Raw genomic sequence first — 19,337 nt, forward strand, 5'->3', positions numbered from 1 at the left:
ATGGTGTTTTTTAAGGAGAGAAGTAACAAAACTAGTCACTAAGCTAGGTCTAGAGGGAAGAGGATTTTGAATGCCATGCTAGAATATGAATTTGATCGCATGGTCTGTAAAGTACTACTAATGACTTATGAGCAAAGGACAAAAAAAGCAAATGAAACTTTAGAAAGATTAATCTGAGGATAAACAAGATGGCCTGGAATGGGGTTGTTGAGAAGCAGGGAGACCAGTTAGAGACTGCAATAGTTCTGGCAAAACAGGAAGGACACTAAACTCAGAAATTACAGAAATGAAATTCTTTATATGATAAGGCAATTTACAATTTTTCATATTTCATGGGAACTTCACATTAACTAACTGCTCAAATCAAGCCAAGGGACCCCAATCATGACAAGCTATATATAAATGCCTATACCAAAAAAATATCACTGCACTCCAAAATATCCACACCAACAGGGTTGAGACATAATCATGTATCAAATCGAAGGGCCTGGTTCATCTTCCAAAAGACACAATCTAGTTACTATCAGCTCTAGAAGGTACACATTATTTCAATACTAACATATAACAATGCTCCAGGGAAGTGACAAACAATCATGTTTTGAGGACAAATATTCTTTGCATTTTTTTTTCTTTCCATCATCTTTATCAGTGCAGATATTTGCATGAAAACAGGATCACTGGTCCTTGGGGATTCATCAGTTCCTATTGCTTATTTTTCATCCATGTCATCCTCTCAATTAATGCAGCAAAGAGGATTGAGACATCGAAACACCAGATTAGGGTGTCAAGTAAATGTCAACCCCTAGAGTAGATGAATAATCTGTAAGGACAAAAAAAGATCTTCCTTTTATGCAAATACACTATATACAATAAAACAAAGAGAGACTGTAGCCAAGAAGTCCAATACATAACAACATGAATCTTTCCAATTCTATTAGCTAAAACTATTTTTTTTTAAGATTATTTATTTATTTATTTATTTATTCATGAGACACACAGAGAGAGAGGCAGAGACACAGGCAGAGGGAGAAGCAGGCTCCATGCAGGGAGCCCAATGCGGGACTCGATCCTGGGACTCTGGGATCAGGCCCTAAGCCGAAGGCAGATTTTCATCCATTGAGACACCCAGGTGTTCCCTAAAACTATTTTCTATATGTCAGTTAATTTGTTGTAATCAGGGAAAATGACAGTAAGTTGCAAAGCACTGCTAGAGAAATTGAAATAAGGCTGAATTTTGAACCAGAAAATAATTCTGAAAAGTCTCGGCTGTTCTCATGGGACTCATGTGGCAGAAATGAGCATTTCTGTTGCAGAACTTTGGTTCAGTGCTTAAGGTAGTTGAGTTTGGTGACTCCAAGTACCCACCTCCAATGTTTTAAGTTTTAAAGATACTTGGGATGCCTGGGTGGCTCAGCAGTTGAACATCTGCCTTTGGCTCAGGGCATGATCCCAGGATAGAGTCCTGCATGGGGCTCCCTGCATGGAGCCTGCTTCTGTGTCTCTCATGAATAAATAAATAAAACCTTTTAAAAAAAAGTTTTAAAAATACAAAACACTGAATAGTAATAACGTTTTTAACTGTGAGGATTAAAAACTAAAACAAACCACATCAAGTTTCTGATTCTGTGGAAAGCCATTAAAATGAACTTTACTAAAAGAATAAAAATAAAAAATAAATAAAATGAACTTTACTAATGTTTAAGGGGGAACTCTTTTTTCTAAAAGCTGATAAAGAGAAAGAATAATTTATCCTGTAGAAAGAGCTTTCAAGGTAATAATAAATAGTTGATAAGATAAAGTCCTTTATAGAAAAATTTTAGCTAATAATAAAAAAATGACAGAATGAGAGTATTACCATCTGGCAACCTACAATAAAACAGGGGATCTCAGCAGTTATCAAACGTTGCTAAAACTCTTGTGTAAGGCTGATGGAGAATTTTACAATGAATAATCAGGCTAGGGCAGCCCTGGTGGCCCATCGGTTTAGGGCCGCCTTCAGCCCGGGGTGTGATCCTGGAGACTCAGGATCAAGTCCCACGTCAGGCTCCTTGCACGGAGCCTGCTTCTCCTTCTGCCTCTCTCTCTCTGTCTCTCTTTCTCTCTCTCTCTGTCATGAATAAATAAATAAAATCTTAAAAAAAAAAATCAGGCTAATGATGCCTTTATCAACTAATAATTTTAACATCACAAAGAGAAATAGATAGACATGATGTATCTTCTGATGGATGTACACAATACCACTTATGAAATGGCCAAAATAAAAAAAAAGTCAAGCTGTATCTGTGCAAGCTTCTAGATCTAACCATCAAGAAATAAAAAAGGATAAATGAACATATTCAACACTACCACAGAAATATAACAAAATTCAGAAAGTGGAAAATTCTGCAGAATAACTAGGTTTAATAAATGGTAAGGGAAGATAAAAGGCAGGTGGAACTATGACAGATTAAAGAGACTTAAGAGATGTATCAACCAAACAGTGTATGAACCTTATTTAGAACCTGATTCTAACAAACCGACTGTATAAAAACAATTATAACTCATACTGGGAAATCTGAATCCTGATTAGCTATTTGATGATATTAAGCAAGTTTGTTAAAAATGTTTAGGTATAATAGTGGAATTGTGGTTATATCTAAAAAGGCGAGGGAAGGAAACAGAACTTGTGTTTTGGTAATATATATGTAGTTACTGGCCAAAGAGGTAATATAATACCTCGTTTTAAAGATTTTAAAGATTTGCTTTAAAATAATTATGGGAGGTTGTATAAGTAAACAGATTGGCCAATGGTTGACTATGGAAGCTGGGTCATGGCAACATGAGGTCATTCTTCTAGTCTCTCTACTTTTATATATGTTTAAAACTCTCCATAATAGGGATCCCTGGGTGGCGCAGCGGTTTAGCGCCTGCCTTTGGCCCAGGGCGCGATCCTGGAGATCCGGGATCGAGTCCCACGTCGGGCTCCCGGTGCATGGAGCCTGCTTCTCCCTCTGCCTGTGTCTCTGCCTCTCTCTCTCTCTCTCTGTGTGACTATCATAAATAAATTAAAAAAATGTAAAAAAAAAAAAAAAGAAAAAAAAAAAACTCTCCATAATAAAAAATGGGGGGAAAAATCTTACCTTTCCCAAAAGGAAGGCAGAAAAAAAACTAATCAGAGGAAATATAGCAATTTCAACTACAACTAACTAGAGATAATACTATTGATAAATACATTTGGCAATATAGCATCTTCTTGGGCAGCTCAGGTGGCTCAGTGGTTTAGTGCCGCCTTCAGCTCAGGGCCTGATCCTGAAGACCCAGGATCGAGTCCCACATCAGGCTCCCTGCATGGAGCCTGCTTCTCCCTCTCCCTGTGTCTCTGCCTCTCTCTCTCTCTCTGTGTGTCTCTCATTAATAAATAAAAAACAAAACAAAACAACAATAAAAAAATCTTCTTGATATAATGAGCATAAAATTTATAAAGAAAAACTGACACAGAGAAATAAAGGATTATTATTATTACAGCATTTACTACCTACAGCTAGTAACAGAATCAACTTCTATATTATACCAACCTAGCATTCATGAATTTAATAATCACAGACTTGACTTTTCATTATAAACCCTGGAAGTCCATGACATACATGGTAAATGTTAACTTTGCCGACGCATAAATTTTAATCATGAAAAATAAATGACCAGTAACACGGAAGAGTTAGGTAACAATGAGTGAACCTAGTAGACCACTAGCAACCATATCTCAAAGCAGTTTGTTGTTTCCTGCTCCTTGATTCATGAAGTGATTAAAAAATATTTTCTTGGTAAAAGAAGGCTAACTATTAATGACAGTGATGGAAATATAGAAAAGATAAAGAGGCCTAAGGAAGTGATGACTTTTAATCAAAAATCAGAAGTTTTAAATGATATTTTAAAGTGAAATATTGAATTTGGCAGTAATTTAAATCAACAATGTGAACAAATCCTCTATATGCTCTATAAATCAACAATTTATGAAATTGTTTTTGGGATTGTTCTAATCAGGGCAAAACTTGCATGTTTAAAGAAAGTTATAAACTAGTACAGTCTCTCACAATTGTGGATTCATGAAGGTGTCAGGAAGTACCCATTGAGAACAAAGTTCTAACCACTATATGTTGAGTTTCTCTTTCATTTACAAAGTGAGAATTTCTACAATTTCTTTTCCAGTTTTACAATGAACACAGTATGGGAAGAAATATAATCTATAAAGAAGTAAGTTACACTAAAAGAATGGAGAGTAGAGAGGAATAAATGAGAAGTTTTAAAATTATTACTCATGACAGCAGACTATGTTCTTGGCCTGCTATATGGCCCTTTATTTGGGGAACCAATCCTTCCTCCCATTCCCCGTGATTTGGATTAGACTAACCCCTCTAATCTGTGTCTGCATCCTGAACCCAGGCTTGGCCCATTAAAGTACTCTAGGCTAACTGGCTAAAGGACTGGTTCTAAGGTACGTGAGTCAAGATGGTATAGAATGAGTCCTCCCGAGGATCTTTCTTTTGGAATGTTCAGAAAAGATGGTTCTTTATTTTGGGATTATGAAATTTAAATACATATAAACTGGAGCTACTTTTGGCCACCTTCCCCACCTCGAGATGCAAAACAAAAGCAAAAACAAGAGTACATCCCAATGATATTATTAAAGGTCAAACATCTAGATATCCTTAAAGCTACTTCTACACCTGAAATTTTGATTTATGTGAACTAATGAGGTCCCTCTTTTGCTTAAGCTACTTTGATTTGACATTCTATTGCTTTAAACTAATAAGGTTTCCAATATACTTTTATTGTACAGAGAAAAATAACTTGTTACTGAGTAAACTTAGTAATTATTCCAGTATACTATACCATAAAAAGGCACTCTAGATTACAGTGACTTCTTACCTTCACAATGCCTAGTAAAGATCCTTTTTAAATTATAGCTAGCACTCATTAGGAAATACACAACATGCAACCCTGAAAAATGTGATCTGGGTACTCACACTCATCCAGCCCCAGCTGATAGGCCAAGTTCTGTAGGCCTCGTACCTTCTCCATCAGATTAGCTGTGGTGAGGCTCCCCAGTTCTGAAACAGAATCATTTGTTTCAATATCATTTCTTTCTACTCTTCTCTAGTAACAACCTATTCAGGTTGCAAATCCTTGCTATAAAAGTTTTCAAGCTTAATTCTTATCTAAGAAGTAGAAAATGGATCCATATCTCTTCTCATCCAATTATTCCTCTTACACACACAGTGAATTTTTCCTACTGTTGCAAAATGCTTCAGATGAACTTACTTAATGAGAAGAGAGTTAGTATAAATATACAGCAAATTATATTTTATCCCAACGATCCTTTTATAAATTTCATTTTGCCCATCACAGAAGATGAACACACTATTAAAATATGAAACTTTGTGATCTGACAGCAGATCTTACTTAGTCTGAGAAAGATGTCTGGGGAAAGTCTCACAGACTTTCAAAATGGATACTGTCTCCACTATCATTTGTAAGTCTTATTCCAAATAACAATAAAATAGCAATAAAACACTTACTCTTCCCCATTTCCCTAAGTTTAGAAAACAAAGACTAAATATTAATCCAAACTTTCCCTTCAAACCAAAGTTCTATAAAATTTAAGTTTACCAGATAAAAAGATAGTATACTTTAAATAAAAACTTAGGGATCCCTGGGTGGCGCAGCGGTTTAGCACCTGCCTTTGGCCCAGGGCGCAATCCTGGAGACCCGGGATTGAATCCCACGTCGGGCTCCCGGTGCATAGAGCCTGCTTCTCCCTCTGCCTATGTCTCTGCCTCTCTCTCTCTGTCTGTGTGACTATCATAAACAAATAAAAATTTTAAAAAAATAAAAATAAAATAAATAAATAAATAAAAACTTAGTTCCCAGATTTTCATTTAAATAGCACCCAATTGGGATCCCTGAGTGGCGCAGCGGTTTGGCGCCTGCCTTTGGCCCAGGGCGCGATCCTGGAGACCCAGGATCGAATCCCACATCGGGCTCCCGGTGCATGGAGCCTGCTTCTCCCTCTGCCTGTGTCTCTGCCTCTCTCTCTCTCTCTCTCTCTGTGACTATCATAGATAAATAAATAAAAAAAAATAATAAAATAAATAGCACCCAATTCCTTTTATGTTTAAGGCACAGGTCAATTTGCATGGAACATAACGATATGATCCCTTTTAAAAAATTTAAAGTTTCCTTAGAAAATACACATGCATGAGATGTTATATAAATGTCCATTTGGAACATTTACAACAATGAACCTGAGGTGCCCTTGAGACTTAATTTTTCCATGGTTGGAGGAGGGGATCCTCATTTAAGCATTTCATGCAGTACAATGAATTACTTCCGAAATCAAATAAAGATGTTATTTTCTCCCACTTATCATGCCACCCTCATTATCGATATCTGGCATAAGTAGACTTTCACGATCTATTCAGCTGCTTAAATACCTCAAGAATGCCAGATTTTTACCTTAATTTCAGTCTATTACTTTACAACCATCATGAATCTTATCACCAGAAAGATGATAAAAATTAAATAAGTAGAGCAAAATCAAGGAAAATTAATGTTTTTTAATTTAAATTTCTACTCTGTGGTTGAGTTCCAAGTCATTTATCAAACAACAATATTCACTACTTACACTATTGTTTATGGGAGAAATTGATGGGATGGAAAGAACTAAAAGACAGGTTTTAACCCACTTTGGGGTTATCAATTAATAGTACTGACAACAATACATAGCATTAAATCCTAAGTAAGGCACTTGTGTTAGACTGATAAGAGACTAGACTTAAAAGATCATTTTAAATTTTAACTCTTTCTAATAAATCTTGGTTAAGTTAACCTCTGAACCTTAGATATCATCATACCTAACTCACGTGACCTTTATGAGAATTAAATGGGAAAAATTTATGAGATTTTTTGTCGACTATAACATTATACAAAATAAAATTAATATTAAAGGAATTTAGTAGCAGAAGAAATCATGAGTGGGTCCTGAACTGAAAGGGACCATTTATTCACATGGAAAAGTAGAGACAAGCATTCAGACATGAAGAACCATGAATAAGCTTGATTAAGTTGGCGGTTTGACTGCAGCAAATACTTGTAAGGGAACAGTGAGAGAAAACTGGAAAGGTGTTTTGTAAAGGAACATAAATGTCAGGTGACAAGTCAGAGGTCACCAGCATTGCTTACCTTTCAACATGTCAATGTCATCACGTTCTATTTCAGCCATCCATTTGGGTGGAGAGCTAGTAATAGGCTGTCAGAATATAAGAATATATCCACTCAGATACATACAAAATGTAGAGACCATAATCTTCCTTCTTATATGAAAAGTAGCTGTCACACAACTTTCAGGTTGTTTGAAAATACTGGCAAATGATAATTTCAAAAACCCAGATTTCTCAAGCTTCAGCTATGACCTAAAACCAGTCACCTTGCAAAATAATTCTGCTCATCTTTACAAAAAGCTGATCTCAGAGAAATGATCTTAGAAGAGAGGTCTGACCACACAAAAAAAAAAAAAAGAAAAAAAAAAAGAAGAGAGGTCTATTACTATTTCATGCATAAGAGGTTAGGAAAGCAATGAAAGAAATTACTTGAAATTCTGTTCTGGTAAAAGCCTCCAACTGATCTGTTTGAGACAGTCAGGAGTAACATTCTCTGGCAGAGGGGAAGATTCATAGAAAGATGTCTCTCTCTTTTCTCTCCACACAAATGCAGAGGACTATTACTCAGAATGAAAAGAATGAAATCTTGGGGTGCCTGCATGGCGCAGTTGGTCAAGCATCCAGCTCTTTGTTTCACCTCAGGTCATAATCTTATGGGTTGTGGGAGTGAGCCCTTTGGCAGGGAGTCTGCTTTAAGATTCTCTCCCTCTGCTCGTCCCCCCACTCACATTCACTCTAAGATAAATAAATAAAACCTTAAAAGAAAAAAAAGGAATGCAATCTTGCCATTTATGACAACATGAATAGACCTAGAGGATATTATGCTAAGTCAGACAAAGAAAGACAAAATAGCATGATTTCTCTTATATGTGGAATCTGAAAATAAAACAAAAAACCAGACTCAAGAATACAGAAAACTGTATTTTCTGTAAAACTGTTACAAAACTGTTGTATTGGAATTAGCAAAATAGGTAAGAGGGATTAAGAGGTACAAACTTGCAGTTATACAGTAAATAAGTCATAGAAATGAAAAGTACAGCATAGGGAATATAGTTGATAATAATGTAATATACATAATTGTTGATTCACTATGTTCTACACCTGAAGCTAATATGTCAACTATACTTCAATTAAAAATTTTAAAAAGAGGAAATCCTCAATTTGTGAGAAGACTATAAGGGTCATCACTTCAAATTTCATTATATTGTAGACATTTTAGAAAACTGTAGAATTTTAAGTTATATTCTCATTTCATTTTTTTAGGATTTATTTATTTATTTATGATAGACATAGAGAGAGAGAGGCAGAGACACAGGCAGAGGGAGAAGCAGGCTCCATGCCGGGGGCCCGACGCGGAACTCGATCCCGAGACTCCAGGATCGCGCCGTGGGCCAAAGGCAGGCACCAAACCGCTGAGCCACCCAGGGATCCTCCTATATTCTCATTTCTGAAAACTGAACTTAAAAATGTGAAAAAAAGGGATCCCTGGGTGGCTCAGCGGTTTAGCGCCTGCCTTCGGCCCGGGGCGTGATCCTGGGGTCCCGAGATCGAGTCCCACATCGGGCTCCCTGCGTGAAGCCTGCTTCTCCCTCTGCCTGTGTCTCTGTTTCTCTGTGTATTTCTCATGAATAAATAAAATATTTTTTAAAAAAATGTGAAAAAGAGCCCATTCTTGGAATAACTTTGGACAACAGTTTTCAATCCTAGTTACACATGAGAATCATCTACGTAACAAAAAAATACAGATGACCTGGCCACACTCCACATGCATAGATTTAAAATATCAGAGGTGGAAGGAGGATCCAGTGGAGAGAACAGAGCCAACGGCCAATTACGTATGTATTTTTTTAAATGTAATACCACCTATTTAGCTTCAAAAACATTTTAGCATCCTAAGCATACAAAAAAGGTAACAGAACATTGCAAATTGTATTTACTACAGAAGGTTCTTGAACTTTCATTGTTGCACTGGCTCTTTGCTTTACAATGAAGACAATGAAGAGATCTACAATTTGTTTAAAACTACCACACTAGCGATGTCTGGGTAGCTTACCGTTTCAGTACCTGCCTTTAGCTCAGGGTGTGATCCCAGGTCCTGGGATTGAGTCCTGGATCACGCTTCCTGCAAGGAGCCTGCTTCTTCCTCTGCCTGTGTCTCTGCCTCTCTCTCTGTGTATCTCTCATGAATAAATAAATAAAATCTTAAAAAAAAAAAAAACAAAAAAAAAACTACCACACTAGGAACACCTGGGTGGCTCAATGGGTTAAGCATCTGCCTTCAGCTTAGGTCATGATCCTGAGATCCTGGGATCAAGCCCCATGTCAGGTTCCCCTGAGTAGGGAGCCCACTTTTCCCTCTCCCTCTGCTGCTCTCCCTGCTTGTGCTCTTTCATGTTCTGTCAAATAAATAATAAAATCTTAAAAAAAAAACAAACACAAAACTACCACACATTAAAAAAGATCCAAACACTTCTCATGCCAGTGGACCCCCCTCCTTTTCCACAGCTAAGAATGGCAACAGAATGCTATGTTACTATACACAAAAATAAGACATAAAGCTAAATGAACACCCACCACAGTGTCCACAGGTCCAGCCACACAGCACACTTCCCAAGTTATAGCCATTACATATGTATTTTTTAAAAGCTGCAGGACTGGGATCCCTGGGTGGCGCAGCGGTTTGGCGCCTGCCTTTGGCCCAGGGCGCGGTCCTGGAGATACGGGATCGAATCCCACAGCGGGCTCCCGGTGCATGGAGCCTGCTTCTCCCTCTGCCTATGTCTCTGCCTATGTCTCTGCCTCTCTCTCTCTCTCTCTCTCTCTCTCTCTCTCTGTGTGACTATCATAAATAAATAAAAATTAAAAAAAAAAAAAAGAAGTACCAGAACTGGGCAGCCCGGGTGGCTCCACGGTTTAGCGCCGCCTTCAGCCCAGGGCCTGATCCTAGAGACCCGGGATCGAGTCCCATGTCAGGCTCCCTACATGGAGCCTGCTTGTGTCTCTGCCTCTCTTTCTGTATGTGTCTCTCATGAATAAATAAATAAATAAAATCTTTAAAAAAAAAAAAATAAAAAAAATAAAAGCTGCAGGACTGCACACAGATGATTCTGTTGTGCAGGCAGGGGTATGGCTGAGAAACATTATGTCAGCTGAGTCTCTCTCTTTTTTTTTTAATTAACATGAGGGACCAATGCATCGTGTTACTTAATTTCCAAATCAACAGGATGAAGCAGGTATTATTATCTTCATTTTACAAGAGAAAAAAACTGACGTATAGGAAATTTATAAATCACTTGCCTCTAATACACAGCTACTGGAGCCAAGATTTAAACCCAGGAAGTCTGGGTTCAGAAACCATTACTCTATACACCTTTCCTAGAAGGCCATTGGTCAAATTTGCCATTTTTACCCACCAGTAGGGAAACAGACTATATCAGGAGATTTTAACCTAGGGTCCTGGGATGATCCTGAACTCCTAGAAACAAAACAATATGAATGTGCATACTTCTAGGGAAAAGGGGTCGATACATAATCAGATTTTTAAAAAACAGCATATTTTAATAAAAGGTTTTTAAAGATTTTTTAAAAACCTTTTATTTCTAACTCAATATAGTTGTTACGAATATAATTAAACTGAAAAGTCAGTATGAATGAGAACGTAAGAAAATTAATTTAGACACTTTCTATTCAATCTACTAGACAAAAGCCAATCTAATACTAATAACTACTATGTACTCTTTATTACATCCTAGGTATAATGCAATGTATTTTACACCATTATGGCATTTTACACTAAGAATCCTATGAGGTAGTTTCAACACTAAGGCTCAGAAATGTTAGGAAACTTGTTTAGGTCTCAGGCAGCTAAAAGCAGATTCAGGTCTCAAATCCAAGTGTATCTGACTCCAGAGCCCTATATTATCCCGAACTCTTCATGCTTAGGCCTTACTGAATGCTAAGAGTATGGGCCGACTTTCCTATAACCCCAGCTTTTGAATAAATGAGAGGCCACAAAGTCTGACTACCACTGAACAGATACTCTCAAGGAACCTAAAAGCCACTGGCCCAGAGCAGCTTTAAATATATATATATTTTTAACTTTATTTATGTATTTATTTTTAAGGTTTTATTTATTTAGGGGATCCTGGGTGGCTTAGTTGGTTAAGCGTCTGCCTTAGGCTCAGGTCATGATCCCTGGGTCCTGGGATCAAGCCCCGCTTTGGGATCTCTGCTCAGTTGGGAGTCTGCTTCTCCCTCTACCTGCCCCACCCCCCTGCTCAGGTTCTCTCTCGCTATCTCTCAAATAAATAAATACTCTTTTTAAAAAATATCTTATTTATTTATTTATTCATTTATTTAAAATATTTATTTATTTATATATTCAGAAAGAGCGAGAGAGAGGCAGAGACACAGGCAGAGAGAGAAGCAGGCTCCATGCAGGGAGCCCGACGTGGGACTCGATCCCAGGTCTCCAGGATCACACCCCGGGCTGCAGGCGGCGCTAAACTGCTGCGCCACCGGGGCTGCCCAAAAAATATCTTATTTATTTATTTGAAGTGGGGGAGAAGCAGAGGGAGAGGTACAAGCAGAGTGAGTAGCCCAACTCAGGGCTCGATTCCAGGACCCCGAGATCATACCTGAGTCAAAATTAAGGGTCATAAGGATCCCTGGGTGGCTCAGTGGTTTAGTGCCTGCCTTCGGCCCAGGGCATGGTCCTGGAGTCCCAGGATCGGGTCCCATATCGGGCTCCCTGCAGGGAGACTGCTTCTCCCTCTGCCTGTGTTTCTGCCTCTCTCTCTCTCTCTCTGTACCTCTCATGAATAAATAAATAAAATCTTAAAAAAAAAAAAAAAATCAAGGGTCAGCCGCTCAAGGGACTAAGCCACTCAGGTGCCCCTAGGGGGCCTTACTATCTAACTCAACATCTATAACTCTAACAATAAGTAGAGAATGCTAAGCATACAGCAAGGTACACAAGGTTCTTGAACTATCATTGTTGCAGTGGCTCTTCCCTTTACAGACAACAAAAAAGAGTTTTACAGTTTGTTTAAAAACAAAGTTTAAAACTATCTTTAAAAACATTTAAAACTACCACACTACACTAAAAAAGTGAGAGTTTTATTACAAGTCCCCAGTGGCATATTTTACTAGATAGAGCATGAACTCTAGAATAGATATAACCTGCATTCAAATGCTGGTCTGTCACTCACTAGGTCTTGGGCAAGTAATTTTCAAGGTTCCCTTTCAGTTTTAACTGAAAAGTTTTAACACTGGACTCAAATGCTTCTCTATATGATGGTAAGAGTATGGATGCTAGTAATCAGATCAATGGATTCAAAACCTGGTTCTGCCACATATTGCCTATATCCTTGGGTAACCTACTTAACCTCTCTCTCTCTCTGTCCATTTCCTTGACTATAAAATTGGGATAATAATAGTACCTATACCCCACACGGTTTTGTAAAGATTAAATAATATATGTATAGTGCTCAGAACAATGCCGGGCATACAGTGCTATGTAAGTACTGCTACCTGATACTATAACCATATTCTCCTGGTTGTGGGAATATAAGAGAATATATGGAGAGTATCTAGCACAGTGAAAGTACAAAAGGTATGGCTCTAATGGATGTCTTCCTTTGCTTTATGATGAATCACTGAGAAATTTCAAAATCCTGTAAGGAGGTATAAGTTAAGGTCACAATGCACCCCATAAACAAAAGGAAAAAAAGCTTTAAAATCATGGTATGGGCAAAAAATAATACTGATGTTATATTAAATATTTCAACTAAAACAGAGCATCTGAACAGAGGAAGACACTATCATAAACATGATAATAATATACACGGATTTCCAGGGCTGTAGTTACAAACTGATTTGAAACCTCTGACATTTTTCTTGAAAATAAAGAAATAGGAGATATTTGAACTTTCACTAAAGAGCGAAACACTGGATAAACAATATTAGAGAAGTGAAATATGACTTACACTTTTAAAGGAAGCTGCAAATTCAGCGACACCTGGTACTGAAAAGAAAAAGACACATTATTTATTCAATAAACATTTTAGTGCCCCAGATATAGAAGATCCAAATAATAAGAAAACAGCCTTGCCTTCAAGGAGCTTAAAGTCTGGAAGAGGCGAAAGAGCACTCAGTAACCATAATATTGGTTAAGTGCTCAAAGAAAGATACTAGGCACGATGGGAAGATGGGGGGGGCGGGGGATCTGTATCAGACTGAGGGGGCAGGAAAAGCTTCTTAGAGAAAATAATTCTTCAACCAAACTTGCAAGGATCAGGAATTAGCTGTATCAGAGAATGGGGAGATACACTATCTCTTATCAGAAAGTTTAAATTTTTTTAGGTATGCTGTCCCGTCATGGATTGACAATTGGATAATTGTTTATTTAAATGCCCCATGGGAAGAATCACATTAGAAAATATAAAGATAAAAAATAGATATTTAAAAATAAAATATTGTTCGACCAATAAAGAAATATGAACTAAAAATAATAAAAATCAGTAATATCCAGGAGTGCCTGGTTGCTAGTTGAGCGTCTGACTCTTGATTTTGGCTCAAGTCATGATCTCAGAGTTGTGGGATCACTCTTGTCAGGCTCTGCGCTCAGTGGGGAGTCTGCTTGGGATTCTCTCTCTCTCTCTCTCTCTCCCGCTGCCCCTCCCCACCCTCTAAATAAATGAATCTTTTTAAAAAAATCAGTAACATCCAATATTGCCTAGTATTTGAGCAAATGGGCACTTTCATACACAACCACTCTCTTCCTTGCACACAAAGACACATGTTGTTTGTAATGTCAAATAGTGGATCTAAGGTTTCCAAATAGGGTAGAAATACATAAACCATAGTATATCTATATAAGGAAATACTTTAGGAATGAAATAGATTTACACCTACTAATGTAGAAAGATCCATTAAAAGGTGGACTAAGTTAAGCTGCATTAACTTAACCACGTATATATGACCCCATCATTACATCAAAAAAGCAAAAACAAAAACCCAAACAAACCCAAAAAACCCTGCTGTATACTTTATTAATATGTATGTATTTATTTACCATACAATCATAAAAAAGGCCAAAAGAATTTGTACCAAACTATTAAGTGCGAGTTTACAAGAGTGAAGGAGGTGAGGAAATACTACTTTATGTATCTCTGTATTGTCTGAACTTATTACAGATGCATTTTTTAAGGGTCTCTATCATAATTTCTTGAGTCAACACTGTTCTGAAAAAGTTAAACTACCAAACAGTTAGCCTTAAAATTAGACCACAGAATTCAGTCTCTTCCCTGTGAAGTGAAATCAAAATTTTAACCATTATAGTTAAATAGTAACTTCAAAAAATCTCTGTCAAAGTAGCACTGGATTGTCCTACACTGATTCTAATATCAAGAAACCAAAAACTTACATTGTTCTGGCCAAAGGTCTGGTGAGGCACGGTCAAGTTTTTCAAAACTTAGCAAAGATGCTTCCAGATCTGTCCCTAGAACAAAACACCCAGATGAACCAAAAAGACACAAAACACTTTAATTTACAATATTTCAATCTCAAAGAACACAACAAACTGAACACTCACCTGGAAGTCTAGAAATTTGATTTCTATAGCTACTGATACTACTAGGCCATAATGTTATACAAATAAATTATTCTCCTTTAACAAACTTCACTTTTCTGATCTCTAAAATGGGAGCAACATTTTAGTCAGGTGTTAGGAAAAACAATTATCAACAAACCCACCTGCATCTTCACTCATACTCTTAGAATTTCCCCCAAGTGTCCTTGCTCTCAAGAAAGACAAACTCGGGGATCCCTGGGTGGCGCAGTGTTTTGGCGCCTGCCTTTGGCCCAGGGCACGATCCTGGAGACCCGGGATCGAATCCAACGTCGGACTCCCGGTGCATGGGGCCTGCTTCTCCCTTTGCCTGGGTCTCTGCCTCTCTCTCTCTCTCTCTCTCTCTCTGTGACTATCATATCTCTCTCTCTCTCTCTCTCTCTCTCTCTCTCTCTCTCTCTGTGACTATCATAAATAAATAAAAATTAAAAAAAAAAAAGGCAAACTCCTCTGCAGACCTGTGGAGGTCACTTTCTCTTGCTCTGTCAAAGATATCATCTTGAATAATCTCTCTTGCACAAACAATTTCTACCTTCTCTACTGGCTCAAATTCAACAACAAGCAAGCCTGCTGTAGAATTCCCCTTCTTTGAAAAAAACTCTTCGGTGACCCATTACCTCCTTAACTCCTCCTGCATTACAAAAGTTCTTGAGTTGTCTATCTTGATGTCTCCACTTCCTCACCTCACATTCTCTCCTGAACCCAAGACAATCAGGCTTCTGCTCCTGCATACATAGAAACTGCTGTGGTCAAGGTCATCTATAACCTATGTTGCTAAATCCAGTGGTCACTTCTCTGTTGTCTAATATGTGGCTTCTTTGCAGCACTTACACACTGACCACTCTCCTTGAAAAACTCCATTTCCAGGGCACCTGTGTGGTTCAGTCAGTTAATCATCTGACTCTTGGTTTTAGCTCAGGTCATGATGTTAGGGTTGTGAGATCAAGTTCTGTGTCAGGCTCTGTATTCATAATAAATAAATCTTTAAAAAAAAAAAAAAAAGAAAGAAAAAGAAAAAGAAAAACTCCACTTTCAGCTTCTGTAAAACCACTATGCTGGTTTTCTTCCTACCTCACGAATTCCTTCCTTACTTTCCTCCGCTCAGGTCCCACCTAGGATGGCTTCACTCTCTACCTAAAGTCTCCTAAGGAGATCTCATCTAGCCCCATAGCATGTACCATCATTTATATGTCAATAACTCCATATTTATATTTCCAGTCCCAGTTCTTCCCAGAACTTCAGAGGTATAGCTAAGAGGCTACTTAGCAAACTTCTCTGCCAGAGCTCTGTTAACTCTTGACATCTCTCTCCATTTACATGTGTGGAAACTTTTCTAATTACGTTCAAAACCATTTCCAGTTTAAGAAGTATCACCGCCATGAACCCCAATTTTTCAAATCAAAACCCAGATATCATCCATCCTTCATACCTCCCTTTCCTTCAACCTTCCATTACAATCCATTAGTAAAATCCAGTAGTTTCTACCTCCAAAAACACAATGAAACCAAATTAGTTAACTAAGGAACCATCACGTCTCTCCCAGACTACTTCAGAAGCTTTTCAACAGTTCTCCCTTCTTTTATTACCTCTTCCCCTCTCTACCCAAATCTATTCTCACAAAGTAGGTAGAACGGATTTTTTCTTTTTCCTCTGGCAAGAAAAATACATTTTCAGAGAGCACTCAGGGCAGCCCCGGTGGCCCAGCAGTTTAGCGCCGCCGTCAGCCCGGGGTGTGAATCTGAAGACCCGGGATCGAGTCCCACATCGGGCTCCCAGCATGGAGCCAGCTTCTCCCTCTGCCTGTCTCTCTCTCTCTTTCTCTGTCTCTCTCTCTCTCTCTGTCATGAATAAATAAATAAATAAAATCTTAAAAAAAAGAGAGAGAGAGAGAGAGAGAGCATCCAGTCAGGAGAAGGAAACTCTCTCTCCTTTTTAAGATTTATTTACTTAGAGAGCGAGAGAGAGTGTGTGTGTGTGTGTAGGAGCCGAGAAAGAATCCTCAAGCAGACTCTCCACTGAGCATAGAGCCCCAATTGTGACTCAATCCCAGGACTCTAAGATCATGACCTGAACGGAAATCAAGAGTTGGCTGCCTAACTGACTGAGCCACCCAGGTGCCCCAAGGAATTTCTTTTGACTCTGAACACCCATAATTTCTTATACAGTATGCACCCGTGCTAAAAAAAAAACAAACTTAAGATTAAGTTAAACTCAAAACCTAAGACTAATATATTATTTATGTATATATTCTAAATGGTCTGTTGTTTGCCAGACCCTGTGCTAAACTCTGGCTAAACTATGAACAAGACAGACTTGAATTTATAAACCAGTATGAAAGGGACAAAGTTAACAGAATAACTACGCTGACAATGAAGGTAATGAGATAGTGAATAACAGTGAAGAGAGGCAACTCTAGATACTGTGTTCTGGGAAACTTCTCTGAGAGGTGACATCTAAAATGAGACCTGACATGATCTCAGGGTTGTGAATCGGAGCCCTTTGTAGGGCTCCAAGCTCGGAGTGGAGTCGGCTTGAGAGTCTTTCCTCCTCCCTCCCTGTCCCCCTCTGCTCCTTCCCCCGCTCTCTCACATACGCTCTCTCTTAAAAAAAAAAAATTATAGGGATCCCTGGGTGGCGCAGCGGTTTGGCGCCTGCCTTTGGCTCAGGGCGCGATCCTGGAGACCCGGGATCGAGTCCCACGTCAGGCTCCCGGTCCATGGAGCCTGCTTCTCCCTCTGCCTATGTCTCTGCCTCTCTCTCTCTGTATGACTACATAAATTTAAAAAAAAAAAAATTAAAAAAAAATTATATATATATATGTACATATATATGTGTATATATATATAAAAGTAAAATGACACCTGAAAGTGCAAAAGCATTTACATGATTTTTTTTTTATTTTTATTTATTTATGATAGTCACAGAGAGAGAGAGGCAGAGACACAGGCAGAGGGAGAAGCAGGCTCCATGCACCGGGAGCCCGACGTGGGATTCGATCCCGGGTCTCCAGGATCCCGCCCTGGGCCAAAGGCAGGCGCCAAACCGCTGCGCCACCCAGGGATCCCGCATTTACATGATTGATTAATATTTTCCTCTCCCAAAGCACCTCGTATTACATCTTTCACAGAGTGGGAACTCAGTAACAGCTCCCCTGGCTTCAATTGCTTTATTCCTGAAATTTCCAAGATTCCTTCCAAACATGAAATGTGTTTGAGGAGGAAAAACTACATATCAATGAAATGGAAGTGGGGATGGCGACGGTGGAAGCAAAAATTAAGTAGTTCAGAAATGACTGCAAAACCATAATTAACAGAACCGCACGCAAAAGCACGTGATTATATCAAAATCAACTGCTATCTGAAATGACTTGCATCTTAGACAACATATAAACAGAAATCGTTCACTCATTCAGACTGAGGAAATAACACATGCAGCAGAAGCAAGAGAGTATGAGATAAGTGTTATGACCTCACTGAAAAGCTCAATTATCTGTCATCTTCCTTCCGGACTCTCACTGGGAGCGGCCAAGATAGGGCAACCATCCCAATCTAGTGAGACAGACAGGAGTATCAGGTTTTCCTCTGCGGCTTAATCCCGGGATGAGGTCAGCCACCAACCCTAGCTAGGGTTTGAGAGAAACGGAGAAATTCGACCCTTCAATGGGGCGCCCTAGGAAGAGGAAAGCTACTAAGCTTCCACTAAGGCACCACATTTACCCTAGCAGCATCTCCTCCTCGGCTCTGCCTCACCCAAATGGGGCTAAGGGAGGGCTAGAGCGACCCTCGTCCTTTTGCCTGGAATGGGCCACACGAGGGTGCGCACCCTCCTCCACCCTCCTGGTGCACAGAGGGGAAACCGGGTACCTCCGGAGGTGCTGTGAAGAACCCGCGAACTTGAGGACGCACTCGCATCCTAATGAAAACTGGAAAGAGTTGGAGCCCAAGGGGAAAAAAAAGTGTAAGTTTGAGGGACAGACAAGAGAGTGGAAGTCCCCAGCGGAGCAAGGGAGGTTGCAGCCTAAAGATCTCTAAGCCAGTTCTTACCGTCTGTGGGAGACGCCATCTTCCAACCCATGTCACGTGACACCGCCAACCGTCGGCGGGAAAGCAGAGATCCATAAGCCACGCCCCTCCCCCAGAGACCCAATCGCCAGCTCGCAGCCTCTTTTCATTTCCCCGCCCCATAGGGTCATCTTTGCCTAGCCCGCCCCTAGCGCTGGCCACACCCCCTCGCGCAGTGGATGAGGTGGCGCGACTGCGAAGCTCTTGCAGGGTCTTATTTACTCTCCTCGGTGAGGGGGTGGGGTGGCGGTCGTCCCTGTGGCCAATCGCGGTTCCCGTTTAGGGGGCGTCTCCTCCGAGAGCCCATTACTGAGCACCCAAGTCGGGGCACTGCCCTACCTCCGCCAACAGAATTTGCTGAGGTGGGAGGGCTCTTCCACTTCTGACCAATCGCATGTCTCCAAGGCTGGGACCGAGGGGTGGGGTCAAGTGTTAGGGCGCGTGATTGGC

General features: G+C 39.4%; 1 protein-coding gene across 6 annotated transcripts in view; it reads right to left on the bottom strand.

The window, feature by feature from the left end:
- LIN52 (lin-52 DREAM MuvB core complex component) overlaps positions 1-18,939 on the bottom strand; it is a 133,225-nt gene extending 114,286 nt beyond the window's left edge. For 4 of the 6 annotated variants that reach the window (XR_005988385.1, XM_041758828.1, XM_041758826.1 and 1 more), the window contains exons 1-5: positions 18,870-18,939; positions 14,623-14,697; positions 13,184-13,221; positions 7,219-7,285; positions 5,004-5,087 (exon numbers count right to left, since the gene is read on the bottom strand). Coding sequence is in view for 5 of the 6 variants with exons in the window: in XM_041758828.1 (XP_041614762.1) it covers positions 5,004-5,087; positions 7,219-7,285; positions 13,184-13,221; positions 14,623-14,697; positions 18,870-18,900 (295 nt within the window). In the remaining variant the exon portion in view is untranslated. Of the gene's footprint in view, positions 1-278; positions 821-5,003; positions 5,088-7,218; positions 7,286-13,183; positions 13,222-14,622; positions 14,698-18,869 lie in introns of those variants that run through there. The other 2 variants (XM_041758830.1, XM_041758827.1) reach the window with 2 other exon arrangements.
- Positions 18,940-19,337: the final 398 nt, after the last annotated feature.

Source organism: Vulpes lagopus, chromosome 6 (genome assembly GCF_018345385.1).
Source record: "Vulpes lagopus strain Blue_001 chromosome 6, ASM1834538v1, whole genome shotgun sequence".
In the NCBI taxonomy this organism is placed as follows: domain Eukaryota; kingdom Metazoa; phylum Chordata; class Mammalia; order Carnivora; family Canidae; genus Vulpes; species Vulpes lagopus.